Source organism: Limanda limanda, chromosome 10 (assembly GCF_963576545.1).
Source record: "Limanda limanda chromosome 10, fLimLim1.1, whole genome shotgun sequence".
In the NCBI taxonomy this organism is placed as follows: Eukaryota; Metazoa; Chordata; class Actinopteri; order Pleuronectiformes; family Pleuronectidae; genus Limanda; species Limanda limanda.
The window spans coordinates 15,542,768-15,564,399 of record NC_083645.1 but is presented as its reverse complement, the minus strand read 5'-3'; the positions used below and the strand labels follow the sequence as shown (position 1 = coordinate 15,564,399).

At 44.1% G+C, this 21,632-nt stretch overlaps 2 protein-coding genes across 2 annotated transcripts in view; one reads left to right on the top strand and one right to left on the bottom strand.

Annotated features, from left to right (window-relative positions):
* Positions 1 to 12,004: 12,004 nt before the first annotated feature.
* LOC133012253 (T-cell leukemia homeobox protein 3-like) lies at positions 12,005 to 14,436 on the top strand. Its single transcript, XM_061080231.1, has 3 exons — positions 12,005 to 12,431; positions 13,377 to 13,614; positions 14,253 to 14,436. The coding sequence occupies exons 1-3, from the start codon at positions 12,005 to 12,007 to the stop codon at positions 14,434 to 14,436; spliced, it is 849 nt and encodes a 282-aa protein (XP_060936214.1).
* A 2,612-nt stretch (positions 14,437 to 17,048) lies between these two features.
* Positions 17,049 to 21,632, bottom strand: part of LOC133011863 (Kv channel-interacting protein 1-like) — a 32,073-nt gene continuing 27,489 nt past the window's right edge. Inside the window, exons 2-8 of the mRNA XM_061079778.1 lie at positions 19,684 to 19,808; positions 18,872 to 18,941; positions 18,717 to 18,787; positions 18,474 to 18,581; positions 18,272 to 18,376; positions 17,640 to 17,702; positions 17,049 to 17,198 (exon numbers count right to left, since the gene is read on the bottom strand). Of these exons, the coding sequence (XP_060935761.1) occupies positions 17,151 to 17,198; positions 17,640 to 17,702; positions 18,272 to 18,376; positions 18,474 to 18,581; positions 18,717 to 18,787; positions 18,872 to 18,941; positions 19,684 to 19,808 (590 nt within the window). The 3' untranslated portion in view covers positions 17,049 to 17,150. The remainder of the gene's footprint in view (positions 17,199 to 17,639; positions 17,703 to 18,271; positions 18,377 to 18,473; positions 18,582 to 18,716; positions 18,788 to 18,871; positions 18,942 to 19,683; positions 19,809 to 21,632) is intronic.

Sequence of the window (21,632 nt, the reverse complement as noted above, 5' to 3'; positions counted from 1 at the left end):
TGCCGTTAAGTTTAATTTCTGTGTAAAGCTAATAATAGAGCAGCAACAGAATAGAGGTACAGTCCCATTACACTTCTGTCCACTGATTCACTCATCTTCCATTTGCTTCTACTCGAGTCCACATAATGAACAATCATTCATTTCCAGTTTTAGGTGCAGTCATTAGCCAGCAATGGCAGATCCACATGTCAGAGTTCAGCTTTGTTCGGATTTGAGCGAGTGGTGTGTTCAGTCGTCCAACAGACGCGCCGATGCCCCCTGGTTATGATCCACCATGGTTTGGTGAATTATTAGGACTGAAAATGGTGGCACCACTGTCACAGAGTGTGTTTCATTTACAGTCTGACATTTCTCTAAACCAAAAGGTTAATTATAACCCATATCGGGAAAGGGACATCTCCATGTCTTTTGATGCTGCATGCAGAGCTATTTCATGTGTGTTTTTAAGATATTTTGGGCACTTTTGCCTTTAATGTTAGGACAGAATCTAAGCATGAACGTGGGCAATAGGCCGGGTCGGACCGAACCTGCAGCTGCTGCCGGGGACTCATACTTCAGTACATGGGGGCGGATTAACCAGGTGAGCGATCAGGCCTGGTGATTCATCTCTCCAGCAAGTAAAACCGAATCGTAGACCTATACAGAGATGGGATTCCACAGTGAGTAACTTTGAAAGCCACCCACTCGAGTTAGACTCAGTTTCGACCGATGTCAGATACATTCCTGCACAGAAGAAAAAAAGGCTGACGATTTTGTCCACATCACTATTGTAGTAACATTAGAAAGGGAAAAAGTCTTCCATGCATGGAAATGTGGGTATTGTATTTAAATAAAGAGTGACAAAACCAAATTAAGTGCCTTTAAAAGGCTTTTACAAATCTGCCTCAGTGTGAAGAAAGTGACGACAGACACAGTAAATATCTCATTTAGGGTTTTCATGGCTTCATGGCTAGTGTGGTTAACAACTGTCCTTTCTAACTAAAAGTCATTTATTCTGCTTTCATCTGACCGACTCCCTCTATTCCTACAAAGACATCATGTGTCCCTTGGTAATTTTGGCCACTTTCTTCCCCCCCCTCTTTTCCAGAGTGACCACTTACAGCTCAAACTACATGAAAACCATTAATCACTGCTTCTTTAACATCAGCTTAATGCAGGGGGGGGGGGGGGGAAACACAACATATAAACTCTCTTTCTATCACTAACACACACACACACACACAGTGCGCACACCCGTCTCGCTCTGTATAAGCTATCAATCATAGATATTGTCATTATTCAACTGTGTCATCGACAAGCCTCCTCCCTCACTCCCTCCCTCTCTCTCTCTGTCCTTCTTTGTCTCTCTCTTTCTCTCTTTTTCTTTCTCTCCATTCTCTCACTCACACACACACACACACACACACACACACACACACACACACACACACCAGGAAAAAGAGAGAATCGTGAATCATAAATCTTATGAATGCCATCGAAAAACTGCTCAGCGCTATGAGAAAGAGAGATGATTGATAGACGCGAGAGGCTGAGGCGAAAGCGAAGAAGATGGACAGAAGGTTGTAACCAGCAACACCGAGGTCAGAGACAGCAGTTCAGGGGTCAGACGTATCGGAGGAGGCGCAATATGGCCGAGGAGACAGTGAGAAAACGAGGGGAGGGGGGGGGCAGAGGGAGGGAGCAAATGGTTGAAGGGGAAGGGAGAGAGGAGGAGGAGGAGGAGGGTGTGGGGGGGATGCTGCCACAGTGAGGCTAAAGCCATAACTCATCTTTTATTAAAAATAATGAAAAAAACTTAATGAGTTAATAATATCTAGAGAAAGAGATGGGGTGTGAGACAGAGATGGAGGAAGGGACAGGAGGAAGGGAGGAAAGGAAGGAAGGAGGAGGAGAAGAAGGGAAAGGATGGAGGATACGTAGAGAGAGAGTGAGACAAAACAGCGCGGGGAAGAAAAACAGATACGGGGTCAGCGCGTGTCTCTTTTCCGGTGTTTCGGTCATTTTCCTCCCAGTTTTCAAAGTTCACACCAGATCCATCAAAGCGGCAGCGACGATCAGGCCGATCCCCCTCTTCCTGCCGACCCGGGTCCCAGAGCCGGCGTGGTAATTAAAGGCACTTAACAACCAATTAACAGTGATGAGCTAAATTAGCAGGATGTTGTCTCCTTTGACTCGGCTAGTGCATTATCAGTGTATTGAAACAGTGTAGAACAAACCTCAGTGGCCCACGTTTGCATGTAGGCAAATGACGGATTAATTACTATTAAAACATCAGCATCTTAATGAGCCTGGAAACAATTAGAGCGGTCGTTAGCAGGAGGAGAGCGGCTGAGAGCAGGAGGAGGCGGGAGCGAGTAGAAAACGAGAGAGAAATCTTCATCGGGAGGCAATACTGATTAAATGGACGTATGGTCGCACTCATCGCCCAATATCCACGGACTTATTAAATACATGACATCACCATTTGTCTTTCCTACCATCAAGCTACTTTTCTCCTGCCATTATCTTTCCCCTTCTTCTCCGGCTTCCCCCAACTCTCTGCCTTTGTCTTCACCTCTCATAAAAAGCCTTTTTCTTTCTCCTCCATTCCTTTCTCCACTTTCTGCTTTTTTAACTCCCATTTCTTCCTTCCCTCCTTCACGCTAGAGGGGCACAGTCCTGTGAAGGAATTTAATATGCAACTTTTATATGAGAAACCAATCGCATACGTCTGGGTCTATTGGGCTGGCAATCTATCGGCCCGGACGGCTAATGCAATAGAGGGAGCTGGGGCTATTTATCACACGGAGAGCTATCTTTCCCTCTCTCCCTCTCTCTCTCCCACTCTGCCCTCGCTCGCTCTGTCTTTATTCAAGCCCAGATTCCTGGCTGCCACTAAATCAGGCCAACTATGAGCTATGGCTGCCCAGAGGGCATCTCCTCTTTTATAGGGGGATTTGGATTTTGTATCTACTGGTTCCTCAGTGGTCGTTGAGACTGTGCTAACGGAAGCTATAAACATTCAACAAACAAAGGCAACAACTTAAACGTCCCTCCGTCCCCACTGCAATGATCACGAACACGCAGAGATATATGGAGGAGGGAGGAAGCATAAACCTGATGAATAAGATATCAGTGGCATTTACAAAGATACAACACAGATTTGTTTGTGAGCTTGTCTTAAGACAGAGATGCAGACCCATACACACAGATTTGCACAGACAAACTGTAGCCTATAAACATAAAATGCCATTACAGTAATAGGTATATGCTGTACTCACACTATAATAGGATACTAATAGGCTACGATTCACATGCAGCAGCAGCACAACTTGCAAAGTTTCCAGCTGGAAGAAAACGAAAGCTGCAGTTTGCCGAGGACGCTGCCCACCTGCAGCAATTAAAATGCCTCAGAAAACCAAATTCATTTCAACAAATTAGCCACATTAGTGGCCACTGTGTAATCGCTGATGGCAATTAATAAGAAATTAGTCACAATCAGCCCTATATTAACATCTCACCCAGGGGCCGCGGCTGGAAATTAATAACCGGAGATTCATCTCTCTTACTGTCTTTCTGGCTCTCTCCCTGACACACACACACACACGCACACACACACACACACACACACACACACACACACACACACACACACACCTATGCCCACCTATATTGTTCATGAATCACCTCGAAGACACTGATTTTTTTTTTTCTACGTGGATCCTCTCATATGATCCACAATCTGCTCATGTCAGCGAGCCAGCTTCCTCTTTACTAGGGTGTGAAAACCCCCTGAAAGACATTAGTGTGTCGCTGTGTGTGTATTTTCTCACATGTGCGTGCACAACTAGCACATGTGGAACAATTTGTGGATACATATATATATAAATAAATACATATATATATATAAATAAGGAGCGAGATACCATACACAATATCTGCGTGGCATGTACTGTGTAACTGTACATGTGGTTCTGTTGTTGTTGCTGTGTTTGTGAGTACAAAGGTGCTACCCCAATGGGGAGGGGTCATCGGCGGAGACTGGGCCCGCCTCTAGGGGTCCTCACACCAATCATCAGAGCACACCAAGAATCAATTAACACCAGTGGGAGGGGGCAGAGGGTACAACACGACACAGACCTAGACCTGCACGCACATGCACACGCTGTCCACATGCACACTGCCCACACACATGGTACTGTCTGAGGAGATATCCATCAGCTCACACATAGTGCGATATGCCAATGTGTGTGTGTGTGTGTGTGTGTGAGTGTGTGTCTTTGAGTGTGTGTCCATGTCCCGGTGTGCCCCGGTCTCTCATGGTGTGAGGTTGGGGAACAGATTGGGGGTCAGCAGGGGGGTCAGGCCAGGGTCACCCCCATCTGAGCTGCGTGTGTGTGATACTGTATGTCGATGGGTGTGTGTGTCTGTGTGTCTGTGTGTGTGTGTGTGTGTGCGTCCGTGCGTGTGTGCAGTAAAGCCTAAACGCCACTTCCAGGGCTCGCTGGCAGGCTGAAGTGAATAAGATGGATGGTGTTGATTCATCCTACGAATTCATTGCTGCTCCTGAATCCATAGAGAATAAATAAATCCACGGGAAAATTATGAAGCAAGGGACCAAAATGAGTATCTCACATTTCATATTCCTCCTTCACTCTTTCCTCCCCGTGTCTCTCTATCTCTCTCTCTCTCTCTCCGGCCCTCTCTCCCTTTGTCTCTCTCTGGTGAGCGGGGGGGGGGACAGCTGCTGGCTACATGAAAACCATTCATCACTGCATCTTTATCATGGAATTATTGACAGACAGGAGGACGAGGGGCAATATCGGCTGCGTTTTACGAGGTTGAACGAGGAGAGGAGTCGCCCGTCTGCGGCAAAACGAGAACTTGAATCAAGTCACAACAAAAAGGCGAACCCGGTGGCGAGAGCGTGACGTAAAGACGAACAGAGAAAATGAGACATATCTGCTGCCGGAGACAAAGAACAGTCAAATAAAGTGATCAAAGAGTGTCTATCATTCGCCCATGAACGTTCCACTGAGAAACCCCACCTCTCTCCTCTTCCTCTTCCTCTTCCTCTCTCTCTCTACACATCGCCGTCTCCATCTGTTAGCCCGATGCACTCGTCCGTCCACTACCTCCCCCCCCTCCCTTTCCTCGAGTTCTCTCCTCCTCTGCTCCTCTCTGGCCTTCCTTACCCTGAGGGAAGTAAGGTGATCTCCCCGTGCTGGTGTAAGTGACTGGTATTAGTCTCCTTCTCTGTCTGTCTGTTTGATCCCAGCACTAATGACTCCACTGGGACTGGGGTCTGATAATGGGAAATCAATATAGAGGATAGCGCTCTGGAGTGGCCTCACTTAGCTCTCGCTCTTTCACGCCTCAAAGCAAAGTGCCTCTGTGTATCCGAGGAGGGGTGGTGTGTGTGTGTGTCTGTGTGTGTGTAGGAAATCCGTGCGTGTGTTGGAAAACTGTGTGTGTGTGTGTAGTAGGGAGCTGAATTTAAATACAGGCCTTTAGCTGGGAGCATGTTAGCGTGCAAATCAAAACTTTTTATTTCCATGTTTTCAATTCAAACAAAGGAATAGTTGAAGGGTCTATGAGCTGAAATGATTCTTCAACTATAGAATTGTTTTAACTTAGAATGTAAGCGTGCAAATCAAAACTTTTTATTTCCATGTTTTCAAGTCTGTAAGCTGAAATGATTTTTCAACCATTGAATTGTTTTAACTTAAGAGACCTTCAGTTAAAGTAGAAAAAGTCAATAAGAGAGTTGACATTTTCTGGGGGTCATCCTGTGCTTATATACATATGTGGCTGGTGTAGATGTGAGTGTGTGTGTGTCTAATCGGGGCCTGGGGCAGGACAGGTGGGGCTGGTGGCATGAGGCTGGTGCCCTCCCCCCCCCTCCACCCTGAGGGGCCAGAAGGCCCAGCGAAGCAGGGGGCTGGAGTGGGCAGCCTTTGCCAGGCAGCAGAGCACTGTGGCTGGTGGCAGCTGGTCCTCTGTCCCCCCTCCCTCCCCTCCCCTCCCCTCCTCCCCTGCATTAGCACCCCGCAGGCAGGCAACAGGAGGGGTGAGGAGGTCAAGAGGCAGGAGAGGACGGGTGGAGCGGCGGCGACACGCACGATAATCGGCTTTTATGAAGCGGAGAGGACCCAGACGGGAAAACACAGCTCTGACACAATGCAACTGAATACAAGCAGTAATGAATTAACACATTAGCGCCACTACCAGGGGCATTGAGGAGCACTCAGCTGCTCTTAAACACAAACCCACACTGGCACACACACACACACACACACACACACACATGAATCAGTCATAAGTCATTAAAGCAATAAAGCACACTCCCTTATTATTTACATCAGTCACTTTGTCGACAGCAGATCAGGCTGAAAGGCGTCTCAAAACTTTTACTTAGCCTCTCCGAATAGAAACGACAGAGGTTAAGTCTCCAAAGCTCAGCCACGCACACACACACACATGAAGAAGAGTCAGTGCTCTGGGAATCCTCCTCTTCCAAAACTCAAGCCATGTGCTCAATTATCATCAGCCCCAAATGATCCCCCCATTAATGCTTTAACTCTTTCTCTCACATCTCCATCTTAGCCAGCCATCCATCCATCCTGGGGTTTTTTCTCTCTCCCTCTTTTTTTTGCTCCCCGCTCTCCGTCCATCCCTGTAATTCACGTCGGTGCGGTTACATACTTCCCTTTCTCACTCTCTTCCTCTCCGCCCGCCCTCCTCCTCCTCTCGCTCCCTCCCTGACTTTTAACCAGCGTGAAGAGGCAGCCATGCATTCAACCATCAGACAGGCTAACATGGTCTGGCCCTCGCGTACACGCAGGCAGAGCGTCTTCTTCCTCGAGTGTAACAAGAATGCAATGTTCACTGAAAAAATAGGGCATCTTTATGTGGTTAACTCTGCATCCTGATACTTGCAAACAGAAAGCTTACATGATTCGGGTACAAGATCATAATCAGAGTTGCTTTACTGTTTTGCAGTCTGCTTGCACACGTGGATTTCCAATGAAACACTATTCTAAGTAAAGTGACACTGTGGAAATCAGCTGCTACATGAAATAAAAAGCTAAATTTCTGCTGTCATCCCTCACATGGGACTTATGATTCCTCCTGTTTGCGATGACAGCGTTACTTTTTGCTCTTTATACTCCTTTAATAGATAGATAGATAGGTAGGTAGGTAGGTAGGTAGGTAGGTAGGTAGGTAGGTAGGTAGGTAGGTAGGTAGGTAGGTAGGTAGGTAGGTAGGTAAGGTAGGTAGGTAGGTAGGTAGGTAGGTAGGTAGGTAGGTAGGTAGGTAGGTAGGTAGATAGATAGATAGATAGATAGATAGATAGATAGATAGATAGATAGATAGATAGATAGATAGATAGATAGATAGATAGATAGATAGATAGATAGATAGATAGATAGATAGATAGATAGATAGATAGATAGATAGATAGATAGATAGATAGATAGATAGATAGATAGATAGATAGATAGATAGATAGATAGATAGATAGATAGATAGATAGATAGATAGATAGATAGATAGATAGATAGATAGATAGATAGATAGATAGATAGATAGATAGATAGATAGATAGATAGATAGATACTTTATTAATCCCGATGGAAATTCAGATCATCCAGTAGCTTATACAGTTAACACTTAAACACCACACTGACATACATACATAAATCCCATACGGAGCATATATATACAGATACAGGAATGGAATGCAAAGATGTGATAGTGTCAGTGTCCAGTAGGGAAGTGTTCTTGTGCTGCTGGAGTGGAAAGTACAATAAAATATATATATATATATATAAAACAACAAAAATATATACATATATAAATATATAAGAATATGTAGTGGTAAAGTCCGTGCATGGAATAGTTATCAAGCCAAACATCTGACATTGACAGTGACATTTGGTGTATCTGCTTTTTAAGTGTCTCGCAGTTTAACTTGTGTCCACACAGAGCGGTGGTCCGGTGACAGCCCCGGGATGATGATGGTCCCGGCCGGGTCCCTGATGGGGGATCCCATTCCTCCTCTTCTCATCCAACAATCCCACTGAGCATGTCAATATGAAACACTATCCCCCCACATGGGGGCCATGCTCTGCTATCCCTCCCATTATAGACAAGACAGGCTCACATTGATAGGACCAGGCTGCATCTAAACAACGGTGCGGTATGGAGATGAGTGTAAATCAGACTAAATCAAGTCTCCCAGCAGTAAAACACATTTTCACTTATATCCCTCTCAATGTGAGCGTGATTTACACGACTGCTGTTGTGTGTGGGGAAAGCAGTAAAGCTCCGTTTGGCCAACTTTTCAAAAAACAATCCCCAGCCTTGTAAATGTTGTCAGATGGCCGATGCCAGTGTCTTTCAGCTTAATACTACCTATATTAAATAGTTTAAATATTTCATAAGGGCGGTTTTTTAGAGCGAGGGAGGGGAAATCGTTAGCTGCGGTAAAGTTTCATTAACTGGTCCCCATTTCGCTGCGAGGCAAACTCATCTCCTCTTATTGTAATAAAACAATCTCTCTCTCCTTCCCTCTCTCTCTCTCTCTCTCTCTCTCCGGGTGCTGCTCTGCACTCACCTCCCTCTCTCTGCCGCCTCTCTCCTTCTCTTTTACATCATAATAATACACTACATCCCCTTTAAATGCACTATTACTTACCGCTGCCTTTTCATATTGTAACATCACGGGCACTTTAGCGACAATATAAAAGCGTGTCATTCATTATTCAGAGGCAGCCGGCCTCGTCCCCCTTTTAAAAAGTCAGGCGCGCTGCTGAAATTGATAACGGCGCAGAGACGCGCAATAAAAACGCAGCCCCCGGGTACCGAGCTGCAGCCCAGACCCCCCGATTATGCAGATCAAGTGGTAATTTCTCAAACAAATCGCACTCTTTCACTCTTTTGTTGTCGTTTCTTTTTTAGACTTTTGGAATCGGGGTGTCAGCTTTTATTGCCCGTGGGAGGGGGGTGAAAAAACGAGGATTGATGGCAAAGTTAATTGTTGGTGCGCGTTGTGTGCGAGGCTTCCCAGAAACCTTATCCAAATATGTTGACCCAAACGAGATAACCCCCCCAAGGCCACTTCTCTGAGGGTCTGCGGGTGTGTGTGTGTGTGTGTGTGTGTGTGTGTGTGTGTGTGTGTGTGTGTGTGTGTGTGTGTGTGTGTGCGTGTGTGTGTGTGTGTGTGTGTGTGTGTGTGTGTGTGTGTGTGTGTGTGTGTGTGTGTGTGTGTGTTTCTTCTAAGTAGACTCTTGGCATCAGTTACTTTTGACCGTTCCTGATGAGACCGTGGAGCAATGAAAAGGTCCGACATCGCCTTTTTACGCGCACACAAGCCATCCATAAATTCATAAGGGCCGGAGCGTCTCCCGGTGCGTTTTGGATAACCTGCTGTGTCATGGTGGTGTCCCGCTAGGTCAGAGCTAATGTGTCATAATCATTGGATTACACCGGATTACCAACACCCAACATCTGCAACCAGTGGGACCCCGTCTGCTCCGCACTGCGGGCTGCAGGGACTCCGGAGAGGAGTCCGGATAAAGAGTTATTAATTTCCAGGAGGCGATTATTGCCTGCAGTTGTGGTCAAGCGATGCGTCATCATCAACTCTAGGAGCAGGGCAATTGTTAATAAATCAATCAGAATTTTTATGTTTATTCATGAGTGGGCTTGTTTGATGTAATTAGAGTTGGGGAATTATTTTATCTATATTTTTTTTTGGTTGTTTGCAAGTGGCACCAAGAGAAACATAAAAATGTCCGGAGAGGTGACAGCTATAACAGACCAATTCTCCCCCATCAAAAGCCACCGGTGCGCTCACATATGGCGGAGGGAGGCGGCCAACACTCAGTCTGTCCATATTGCCAAACAAACACCTCGGGCCTTGTCCCATCTCATATTGCTTCATAAGACTTTATTGTGAAGGGCTATAGATGCAGATCCCTTTTAAAATATATATGACCCAACCCCACACAACATCCGTGCACCTCTGCTTGATTTTGTATCACATCTAAGGATAAAAGTTACTAGTCAACCACTTTATTTTATTTTGTTGTATTTTTCAGTAAATTTTACAACTATCAGATTTTATTTGCTGCCTTTTTTTGCTGCCTTTTGCAAAAAACACCGAAGGACTGAAGATACATCCCTGATACAGATTTGACAAGAACGCACAAACTCTAATTATTATACAAACTGCAGGTATTAAATTACAGATCTACAGAAAGATGAGGAATGGAAAAGTTGAGCATATTCTGTATTTTTAAAAAGCCTCTCAAATCCAACCCCACTGTCACCAAATGAATATGTTGCTGGTTAGTTTGTTAACGGGGCTGTAATGTGATCGTCTAAAAAGCCACCTGCCGCATCCCAACCCGACACGCATTTGTCTGTCCCAGAGACAAGTTGGTGGAAATGAGATTATCCGGTCACTTTGGGCGCCTGCTACATTGAATCTGAGCGCTGAGCAGCTTCCAGAGGCCGGACACTTTATCTGGAGTAGCCCATGGCCGTCCCTTGTCAGGTCATTTAATGTGGGGACCGGCTATCAGGGACAAATAAGGCCGCGCGTAGCCCTTGCCAAGCTCAATGGGTGCTGGTGATTCACTGCCAATGTTCAATAAGGCTGCTGTCCGTTCATGTTAAAGAGAGGCGCCGTGCCTTCCACCGCCAGGGACTGGATGTGCCCATTACGCACCGGTACAAGTTATTATCCTGCCTGTAATATTTCCATTTGGCTTCGGTTATCATCGTCATCAGGCTTTTTCCTGTGATTTAAATTGTATTTTTTCTATAAATCCAACATGAATAAACGAGTCGTTGCCTATACCTGATTATATGATGTGAACATTCAAGGTTTAAAAGGCAATGCATGGTTAATATTACATTTCTTTATTCCATCTTAAAAAGTCTAATATTTTAAGCAGTAAACGCCACAGAGCAGGCGGATGTCAAATCACAATAAAATGTAATATAAATATCTAAATTGATTATAAGGCCTATATATTCGACTTTAAGGATTTGGATTAGAAGGGAAATAAATTGAGGCTGACATTTCTTCCCTTTGGTCTCTCCTTTATAACACATCTATGATAAATAGTCTTCAGGTCATAAAGCTGATAGCGTTCCACCAGTTTCGGTGTGAACTTATTATCCCCGTGCATTCCAATGACACAGACTGAGTCGATGACGCAGAGAGCAGGAGAACAGATGAGGAGCACGTTATGTCTATAACCCGAGAAATTGGCGATGAGCAGAAATATCAATTCACCACGCACTGAAAAAGTTTTTCCGTTTCGTCACCAAAACTTATAAAGCCCCTTTTCAAAGTGAACATATTTGCAGGGAGCAGCGTCAAACTGACAGATGATTGTGGAAAAAAACACTATTTGGTTGATTTTATAAAATAATAGACGTTCCTAGTCCCTGTGAGTTTTTAAACATATCCAAAAATGTATTTCCATGAAGTCGATTTCTCTGTAATTTCCCCTTAATTAGAATGATAACGACACAGATTCACTCAGAAATCATGAAGATGTCTTTTCTTAATAGAACTTGTTATATATTTAAAGCAAGCTGACGCCCGTGGTTAGGGGAGATCTTGGTTATTGTGCCAACCCGTGGGCCTACCCCCATTAACATTCAATCAGTCAGTGTGGTGCCAGCCAATGAAAGGTGGAGAGGGATGGAGGAGGACGGAGCTGCTAGACGGAGCGCTTTGACGCGCTGAGAGGAGGACAGAGCGTCACATCTCTCCAAACGCCCATCAAACTTTCAGCACAGCCTGTGGAGGAGAGCCAGTCCTCTGAAAGAGGCCTGCGAGAGACACCGAGGACACGCTGGACTCTGGGAGAGCGGCTGGACAGCGATGGAGACACTACTGGCGATGACTTTTGCTACAGTTTGACGCAGCTGTGCACCGAAAACACCCCCGTCCAGGTTGTTATTTTGCATCCCCCTTGTTATTTGCATCAGAGCTGCGGGAATGGAGCAAGCACCCAGCGCGCCGAGCCCTCCTTCCAAACCGGCCCACCACGAGCCCATCAGCTTCGGCATCGACCAGATCCTGGGAGCCGGCACGGAGCCGGAGAGCGGGCGCACGGCCGGAAGACAAAGTGGATCCGATCTAAGCAGCGGGGACGGGTATTACAGTTTGGGAAGCCCGACCGGGGCCAGCGCGCCCTCCTACACCGCGCTGTCCATCTCCCTTTCCGGTATAATGCCTCCAGTGGAGGCTCCGGGGTCGTACGGGGAGAGCAGGGGTCTGGGAAGCCGGGGAGTGATCCGAGTCCCGGCGCACAGACCCATGACAGCCCCAGGACCCCCGGCCCCTCTCCAGGGCGCCGTGCCGGGGTTCGGAGGGCTGTGTTTCCCCTGGATAGGGAACAGGTTCGCTAAGGACAGGATATCAGGTAGGACAGCTGTTAGAGATAATGGCTTCATTAATATTTCATCTGGTTTAAAACGTGAGGAACTGCTGATGGGCCTTTTAAAACAACAAACACCTGTGCCAAATATTTGTATCGGCTATTTACGGACAACTGAAATGTTTTCGCTTCAATTATTTAAAATGATTGAAGCAGAGGGATACACACAACATGCCAGTTTAAATAGTTGCATTATTGTATTAAACTATATTCGCAGATTATTATATTTAAATACATTGTGTTACCGACTTCCTTCGTGTTTTAGGATATGAATTTTTAATTGTATTATGGAATAGCAAGTGATGTATTACAATAGGATAGGATTTTAAAGAATAAATCAGCAACAAGGTCCTATGGTCATATTTTATTGTTGCAGTGAAAATGGACAATAAATCTTAATTTAAGGCTATATTGAGTTTAAGTAAGATTAAGTTAAACAGATACTCTGTCAAATATTTTACTTCACAAATTCTACAGCTTTTATTAAAATCTAAAATAAATAATGAGTAATGAGAAAATGATTAAATTAATTTAAAATATTCTATCACTCTGGCAGCACTTTAAGATTAATAGGAGCCTTTATTGGCAAAGAACTTTCGCCACCACTACTTTATGTAAAGGATCAATAAATAGACCAATATGCCTGATGTTCTATACAACAAAGAATATCTGTTAAATCCCATCTGTAAGATGAGTATTCAAGTATTCTATATTTACACCTTGTTTCCAGTACTAATATCATAAACACACTTATTTCACATGTGGCCTACACAGTTTAAACAGGGACATGTTGTCACACAGAGCAGATACCTGTGATATTTGATCTTAGATTTCCACACAGATTGAAAAGTGAATTGATCTGTTTTGTTTTTGTATGAAATCTCGTCCTCCACTCACCGGTGTGTGTGGTTCTTCTTCTCCATCCTGCAGCAGCGCTTGTGCCGTTCGCGGTCACACGGCGGATAGGACACCCGTACCAGAACCGGACGCCTCCCAAGCGGAAAAAGCCCCGCACGTCCTTCTCCCGGGTCCAGATCTGCGAGCTGGAGAAACGCTTCCACCGGCAGAAGTACCTGGCCAGCGCCGAGCGGGCGGCCCTGGCCAAGAGCCTGAAGATGACGGACGCACAGGTCAAAACCTGGTTTCAGAACCGCAGGACCAAGTGGAGGTTGGTATGAACATTTCACATTCTTGTAACGTCACATTAATAACCACGTTTCAGCGCAGTTACTTCATTAAAACGTGCAACACAGAGAGTTAGCCCCAGGAGCATCGTGCCAGGTACCTCCCCAAAACACAAACAAAGTTCACTCGTGTTCCAGGTGACCCCCGTTCGTAATTTCCTGTTACGTGACCTCGGCGTGTCGAAAGAATAAAACAAACTGATGGATAAACTCTATTTAACTATGACAACTATTTTAAAATACAGGGAATACAGTGAATACAGATTAAACGTATTTCTCTCTTTCTCGAGTAGCCTACGAATACATTTTAAGCAGAACCTCTACATTAATTAGGCCAAAACAATCCCAAAAAATCAAATTCACCAGGCACATACAGGAATTCAAATACACGTATTTTAATGTTAATTATTTGTGCTTAAAAAAATGTATTCTCATCCTTACAATCATGTTGACATCATTTTATTTTAATTTCAATAACCAGACCAGCCAATGCAGCCAATATGAATTCCCACACGTCTATACACTCATCCTATTTAATTTTATACGACCCCACTTTTTATTTATAAATAAGGTATCAATTATTAATTGTATTAAGGTTAAATTCTTCTTCTCCTTCTTCCAGGAGACAGACGGCCGAGGAGAGGGAGGCGGAGCGTCAGCAGGCCAATCGGCTCATCCTGCAGCTGCAGCAGTCCGCCCTCCAGAAGTCTCTCGGCGAATCAGCGGCGTCGGATCCACTGTGCGCGCACAACTCCTCCCTGTACGCGCTGCAGAACCTGCAGCCCTGGGCCGAGGAGCGGGAGTAGAGACCCAACTCTCTGCACTGCGATCAATAAGCATCTGATCTGTGATCCCTGGGAGGATTCATACATTCAATTAGACCTACATGAGGACAGAGGGACTTGTTTTGATCCATGAAATGGACAGGAAAAAATAAATAAATGTTGGAACAGGAAAAAAAAAAACTGAAGTGGTGCCACAGCCAGAACTGGACCTGAAGTGATGGTGAGTGATGCCTGTTTTTAAACAGAAACTGAACTCTCTCTCGGACTAAATCTTGCAGCTGTGTACCTGGAGACATTGAGACTTTTCAAATTTACAAAGAGGAGCTGAAACAGAACCTGTCATTCAAATTAAAATGTGATTGTTCTCTTATGCTCGTGCTTATTCTGTTCAAGAGTGGGGAAGGAAATTTAACCCATAGACATGGAGGAGCTAATGAATTTTCCAGTGACACACGACAATGTTTAATTATTTTGTGAAGGTGTTTTCTCTCAACACAAAGATCTCCTTATTCTGAAACAGGCATTTTTAAAGGGTAAGTTTAGTTTTTAGGGGGTAAAGCTACTTCAGAGTAAATGTGTCAGTGAATTTTAAGTCAATCTCTTACTCAGTTTTAGCCTAATACAAAAATGTCTTTACAAAAATTTAGATAAAATCTACTTTAAATTGTCCTGGTGCTCTAACTCTAATTTAAAAATAAATGTCCCCTCACAATCACCTGCACGCTGCAGGTGTAGTGCACCATCTCATCCCCCCCAACATGATGCTGAAATGTTATATTATGGGAATAGATGTCAGGTGTAGTTGGGAGAGAAGTGGAGAGAAAATATGAAAGAGGCTGTAAGCTGGGTAATAAAGGGAGTAATGCATGTTCAGTGATGCTGTTTTTTTTCATATGCACATTATCCGGCTTTATTTGTGGGATGAGGGCGCAGATGTGCAACCCTTTTTTTTTGTACTTTAATTGTATATGTGTACATAACAAACTGTTATTGTGATCCATGCTCCATATGATGCACCATAGATGTGGTTTTGAAGTTTTCATACACAATAATTATGATAAAACAAAAAAAAATGTTACGGAGCGACAAGGTAAAAATACAGGAGACATGGATTAATTTTGTTTGTTGAAAAGTTTATTGATAAATATAATGATTTTATACAGTATTTCAATACACACATGACTTCATTCTGACAATATGCGCTGTCTGTGTGTCGGCATGCCTGTCTATCTGTTTGTCTTCCTGTCCGTCAGTGTGTCTGGGTTCATCTCAACTCAGCAAGGATTTGTTTTATCACTCTGGTGGTAGCACAGTGAGCGGGCATGACAGTAAATCATTTTTCATGAATGTGTGTGTGTGACCTGCTCGATGGCTCTCGTTTGAAACATGGCTTCCATTCCTTCAGAATCAGTGAAAAGGTCTTTACTCTCATCCTCGGCCCTACTCCCTCACCGTCGTCCTCCTCCTTCTACCTCTCCCTCCTCTGTCGCTCCCTCACAGTGAAAGGTTGGTCGCTCTGGGTCGACATTTCTCAACAGACAGATTTGACGATGAGACTCTCCTCTGTGGCAGAGACGCGCTCGGCTCGCTGTGGCCTCCACGAGATGACACTGTGCTCACAATAATGACTTTTTAATATTCAGGCAAAATAAAAAAAATGTACTTTACAGGAGGACACCGCACACATGCACATCCCTGTGTCAGTCTAAATCTGTACATGAGTTAAATCTCTATAGTGGACTCTTTATTTAACAATGAATGCCCCAAATTCCAGGATAATTACAGTTCCACCTTCTTTGACAGAAAGATAAGACAGTTAGTCAGACTCGGGAACTCACAGACCGACACGGATGATTCCAGACAGCGAGAAGAAGAACAAGAAATACAACAGTTAAATATCTACAGTTGAGTCGTTACAACATTGAAACACGGACTGACACCACTGGAACACACACAGGGGAGTAACAAGGACTTCTTTGGGGGGCAGGGGGGCCTCACAGGCCTGTGTCTGGAAACAGATGAGGTGGCTGTGTGAGATGCCACGCCCAGACCTGGCCACTTATCAAGAGGACGATTATGATGCCACCATGTTTTTCTCGTGGCACATATACTGTGTGTTTAATAAGCTGCAGGCCTCTTGTCCTGCATGCTTCACAATATCACTCACGCTCGTTGTGGTGATACAGAAATCCACGGTGAAAAACCCTTATTTTATACCTCGGATCGATCTCGCTGCTAAGCTGGAGCTCCGGTCCTGGTTGATGTTCTGGTTAATACTTCAGAAATGTGACAGAATCAGTATTTACACGATGGCATGGGGGCACACGCAGTCCAACGTGACGGTAAACTGTAAAGAACAGCAACCAACGGGGGGGGGGGAGTTGGAGACGAGATGAGAGGTAAAGGTCAAGTGAAGGGTTAAAGTCTGAGGGACATTTTCTGGAAACCAGAGACGGTTTTGGTCGCCATGGATTTCTTACAGCAGGACACCTCCCAAGAAGTTTTTAGGCAACCGTCTCACACACGCACACTCCACACACACACAAACACACACACACACACACACACACACAGACACACACAGACAACCCGAAGAAGCTCTTTGTTTCATTTCACTTGCAGGCTACGCTGTTCCTTTTTTCTTGTGCATGGGCATCGCTCCTTCTCTTTGTTCTTCTCTCCTCTCTTGCTCTGGGGTTTTCATATATTGCACCGTTGTCCCTCTTCTCTGGCGTCTAGATGACGTTTTCAAAGAGTTGCAGAGACCTCATGATGTTTTCATCCTGTGCAAGGGAAGATGGGAAATGGAGAAGCAGACTGAGGAGGAAGTCGCCACACAATCACCATTTAATTCAGTTTACTGGCCACTAGGGGGCAGTAAAAGCCCATAAAATAAAGAGTGTGTGAACATTAGAGTGATCTCTCTCTCTGAGGGCAAACACACTGAAGTAAAAACATTGTTTTTTTTGTAGCTGCAAACACCATAATTAATAGGTAGTGTAGCCAGAATTGTAAAGGAGGGGGAAATAAGGCATCCTGTGAAAAGTAAGTAAAAACAATTTGACTTTGACTTACAAATCTTACTTATATGTTAACCAGACATTATCAATTGCAGTATTTGCACATTTGGAGTTCCTACTATGATGAATCAAAATTTCTTCTTTTAAAAAGGTCCATTGCACAGGATCCCCGGATGTCTGTAAGAGAGCTGAAGTAAAAAGTACCTCTTGACAAGAAAGGATGAATTCGTCCAGAGTGACCACACCGTCCCTGTTTTTGTCCATTTTCTGTGGAGACAGACACACATGCATGACGCCATTAGTGCAGAGTGCAAGCAAAGATATCCATGATATAAGAAGCCATTTCTGTGAGATTATTGTCAATCTCCCTTCTGTGATAACTCTACTCTGCACTTTGCCAACATCATTAGTGCACTGTGATGTATTTTCTGTTATGTTTTTATTATTAAATAATAAAAAAATCATCTTTTATTTGCTGTTTGACCAAGGTGACCATCATCATTTCCCTATTTACAAAAGCACATAGTGTCTGAATCTGCTTCCAGTCATGCACCGAACTCCAGATATTCTCCTGATATCTTCAGAAGCGGATGTTTGTGAGAAGTCAGTTGCTCCAGACATTCTCCACAGTTTCTGCTGCCAGCCCTCGAGTAAAAACTCCTGAGCCGATGTGAGAAAACAGCATTATGTTGTCTGGAGGATTCAGTGAGTGAGTGGGCACGTTGATGACGTTTCTGCAGCGCGGATGAGTCGGACGATCTTGGCAAAGTTCATGTCTAAAAATGGCTCTAGTGATACATCAGTGTTTGTGCTGTAAAAGACTCCGATTTCTTTACCTGAAAGAAGGCCTCCACGTGCTGTTTGGGTGCATCGTGTTTCAGGACGGGGTAGGTGTACTTTCCCATCATGTCATATATTGCTCTGACGATATCTGTCATCTCCTGTGAGAAGCAAACAAACACACACACGATGAGACTTCACCAATACATACCCAAATACTGTGTGTAAATGTAAAAACACAAGTACACAACCACGCACCTCTTTGTTGATGTATCCATCTCTGTTGATGTCGTACAGGTTAAACGTCCACTGCAGCTTCTCTGTGACGGAGCCCCTCAGCAGGATGGACAGAGCTGTGACAAAGTCCTGATGGAGACACAAAGAGAGACAGAAGGTCAAACTGTGAATGGAGAAGGGGCTTGGACGTAATAAGCCACAGTATGACTTCAATGAGACGTCTTCAAAGCAGGAGAACGGTGGAGGTGAACGAATGAAACAAACCTCGAACTTGATGGAGCCGCTACTCGCTGAGTCAAACGCGTTGAACAGGTAATGTGCATAGGTGCTGGCGTCTGCAGGAGGATAAGACAAAGTTTGAATCCAAGCAGACACTCAAACAGGTATAGACACAGATAAGGTGCACGCTCTCATTGTACCTCCATGTGGAAAGAACTGGGAGTATATCTGCTTGAAGGTGTCCTCGTTTACAACACCACTCGGACACTCCTGGAGAGAGAAAGAGGAGTAAGTGAGGAGAACGTATAAATTAAACAGAACCTCCCTCAGGCTGATGGAGGGTTTGACAGAAAGGAGAGAGTGTGAATAGAATTTCATAAAAGAATAAGCAAATATGACGGGAGACTGAATATTGGTTAAATTAAACATTAACTTTTAATTCAGACTAGTTTCACTGTTTCTGATTCAGCAGTACAAGTGATTGCAGTTGCAGGTTCTGACCTTCTATCAAGGGTGGCGCTGCTGCACCAAGCTATAATAAAGTATATAATATAAATGTAACATTAATCACTTCTGAAAAGTATACTTATATTGTGGAAGGAAAAAAAGCTACAAGAAGTTAAAACAATTAAATAAAAAGTGATATAATGATAAAAACAGATCAGGTGTGATCCTTTACTTAATGTATTTGGCTTCCAAACTGAAAAAAGGGAACAAAAGCAGTTACAATATACTTTGGTCCATTTCAATTACAGTAAAAATCGTAATTCAGAATAGTTGTTTGGAGTACTCTTTAAACAAAATATCTTGGTTTGCTTGCTCGGAAAATAAAAAATTCTAAAACTTGCCCTGTTTGCGAATAAATTCCAAGAGCATGTAATGTAAAGAATAATATCAATAATAGTAATAAATGATTTATGTCGTGAGTATTGACATTTGAGGTTTGGTTTCTGTCTGGTTTCTGTCTATGTGGATAAATCTGATGTTTTGTGAAACCTCCACAGTCTCTTACATTCTTGAAGCCCCTGTAGAGAACCTGGAGCTCTCTTTTACTGAAGTTGGTTATTGCCTCTAGCTGATCCAGGCCCTCCGGCCGATGGCACACCGTCGTCATCTCCAAGTCATCGTCAGCTTTATCTGAGGAAACGAGAAAGAAAAGAAAAGAAAAATCATTATATAACAGGAATTTATACACGACCTCCAAAGGGTGAGAAAGCAGAGAAGAGAAAAAGAGAAAGTCTCAGTGAATTAATTAGCGCACGTCAAGTTCGAACTACACTGAAATCTCTCTGAAGAGGCAGAACGATAGAAACTGTGACAAAGAAAGAGAGATGGAGGTGCAGAGAGGTGGAGGTCAGTCTAACAGCTCCACTGTCCTCCTCTCACCAGCCCCATCATTAACAAGTCATTACTGTCCTCGCTGGAGGGGAGGGGAGAGAGGACGAACCAGTGGCACACACACGCACACGCACGCACGCACACACACACACACACACACACACACACACACACACACACACACACACACACACACACACACACACACACACACACACACACACACACACACACACACACACACACACACACACACACACACACACACACACACACACACACACACACACACTTTGTTTACCAAGGGGAACACTTTGGATAGAACATATGAGGACAACCGGCAGCTTTGAGTAATGACAGATACATCTCTCTATAACAGCCTCACAATCATGGGTGTGGCACCAGGTTGGGCAAAGCAAATCCAACTGATTACGTCAGTCAACAAACCGCAAATTTTGTGCGAACCCCCTTAAATTCTGTTATTCTCTACGTTCAGGATACTGAAGCGACACCATGGTCAAAAACCCCCAAAACAAGGCCCCATGCCTAAAGCTTGGTCATTTCAGTTTGGCTGAAGAATAGGGTTAGGGTTCTAAGTGCATAGTATTTATGTGCATGCAGAGTTGGCTCATTGATTATAATTTCGGTACGAGAAGAATCATTTGAAGATGTGTATAATGTGGTTTGGTGTCATGTCGTGTGTATCTCTGGTCCGTTTGGTTTGATGTGGGGCCCCCCCAGGTCTCTCTACCCTGGGGCCCCAAAGTCTCCTGAAACACTCCTGCTTGTGCTATGAATGTGCTAAATGAATACAGTCCGTGATGCAATGGTTGAGCCACTGTACTTGTAAAGCACTAATCAGGTGTCTCAGTGTGTTAGGTTTAGGGTTGCAAAGGGGCGGCAAGTTTCCGGTAAATTTCCAGAAACTTTCCAGAAACTTTCCATTGGAAGTTAGGCTCGGGAACTTTGGGAATTTCGGAAAAAATTAAACGCTCAATTGTAAAATATTTTCACAGACGATTCGAATTGTTTGGCTAACTATTTGTATCTCTGGCATTTTATTAGTGTTTTTTTACAAACTTTTTTCTCACCTTATTCTACAGAACAATGCCACGTGCACTATCTCATGTGTGGAGACATTTCACCCCATCCAATGTAGAAGGAAAAGCTGTGTACATTTGCAAATACTGTTCAAAGACCTATGTTTAGAATGACACAACGATGCAGAAGCATATAGTCAAGTACCCAAAGTTTCCACAGGGCTCAAATCAGCCTATAACAAAACAAAATGTTTATGTTTATGTATGTATATGACAAGGTAAATACTGTTAGTATACATTTTCCACAAAATTTCCAGTTTATTCCCGTTAATTCCTGTTAATTCCCGTTAATTCCCGTGTATTCCCGTATATTCCAGTTAATTCCCCGTATATTCCAGTATATTCCGGTTAATTCCGGTTAATTCCCATGGAAAGTTTCCAACTTCGAATATTCCCGGAATTTTGCAACCCTAGTTAGGTTCACTCTGTCCTTGGCAATCCACATCTTGAAACATCAACAGACTTGAAATAGAAACAATTTCATCTGCGTGCAAAAGACTATTAGTGCTTCGTGAAGCTTCAT

Bases quoted from the DNA above. Each gene is read 5' to 3' on its own strand.
- LOC133012253 (XM_061080231.1), top strand. From the start codon at position 12,005: ATGGAGCAAGCACCCAGCGCGCCGAGCCCTCCTTCCAAACCGGCCCAC. The intron at 12,432-13,376 runs GTAGGACAGCTG...TCCATCCTGCAG, and splicing joins CGCTAAGGACAGGATATCAG to CAGCGCTTGTGCCGTTCGCG. The intron at 13,615-14,252 runs GTTGGTATGAAC...TCCTTCTTCCAG, and splicing joins AACCGCAGGACCAAGTGGAG to GAGACAGACGGCCGAGGAGA.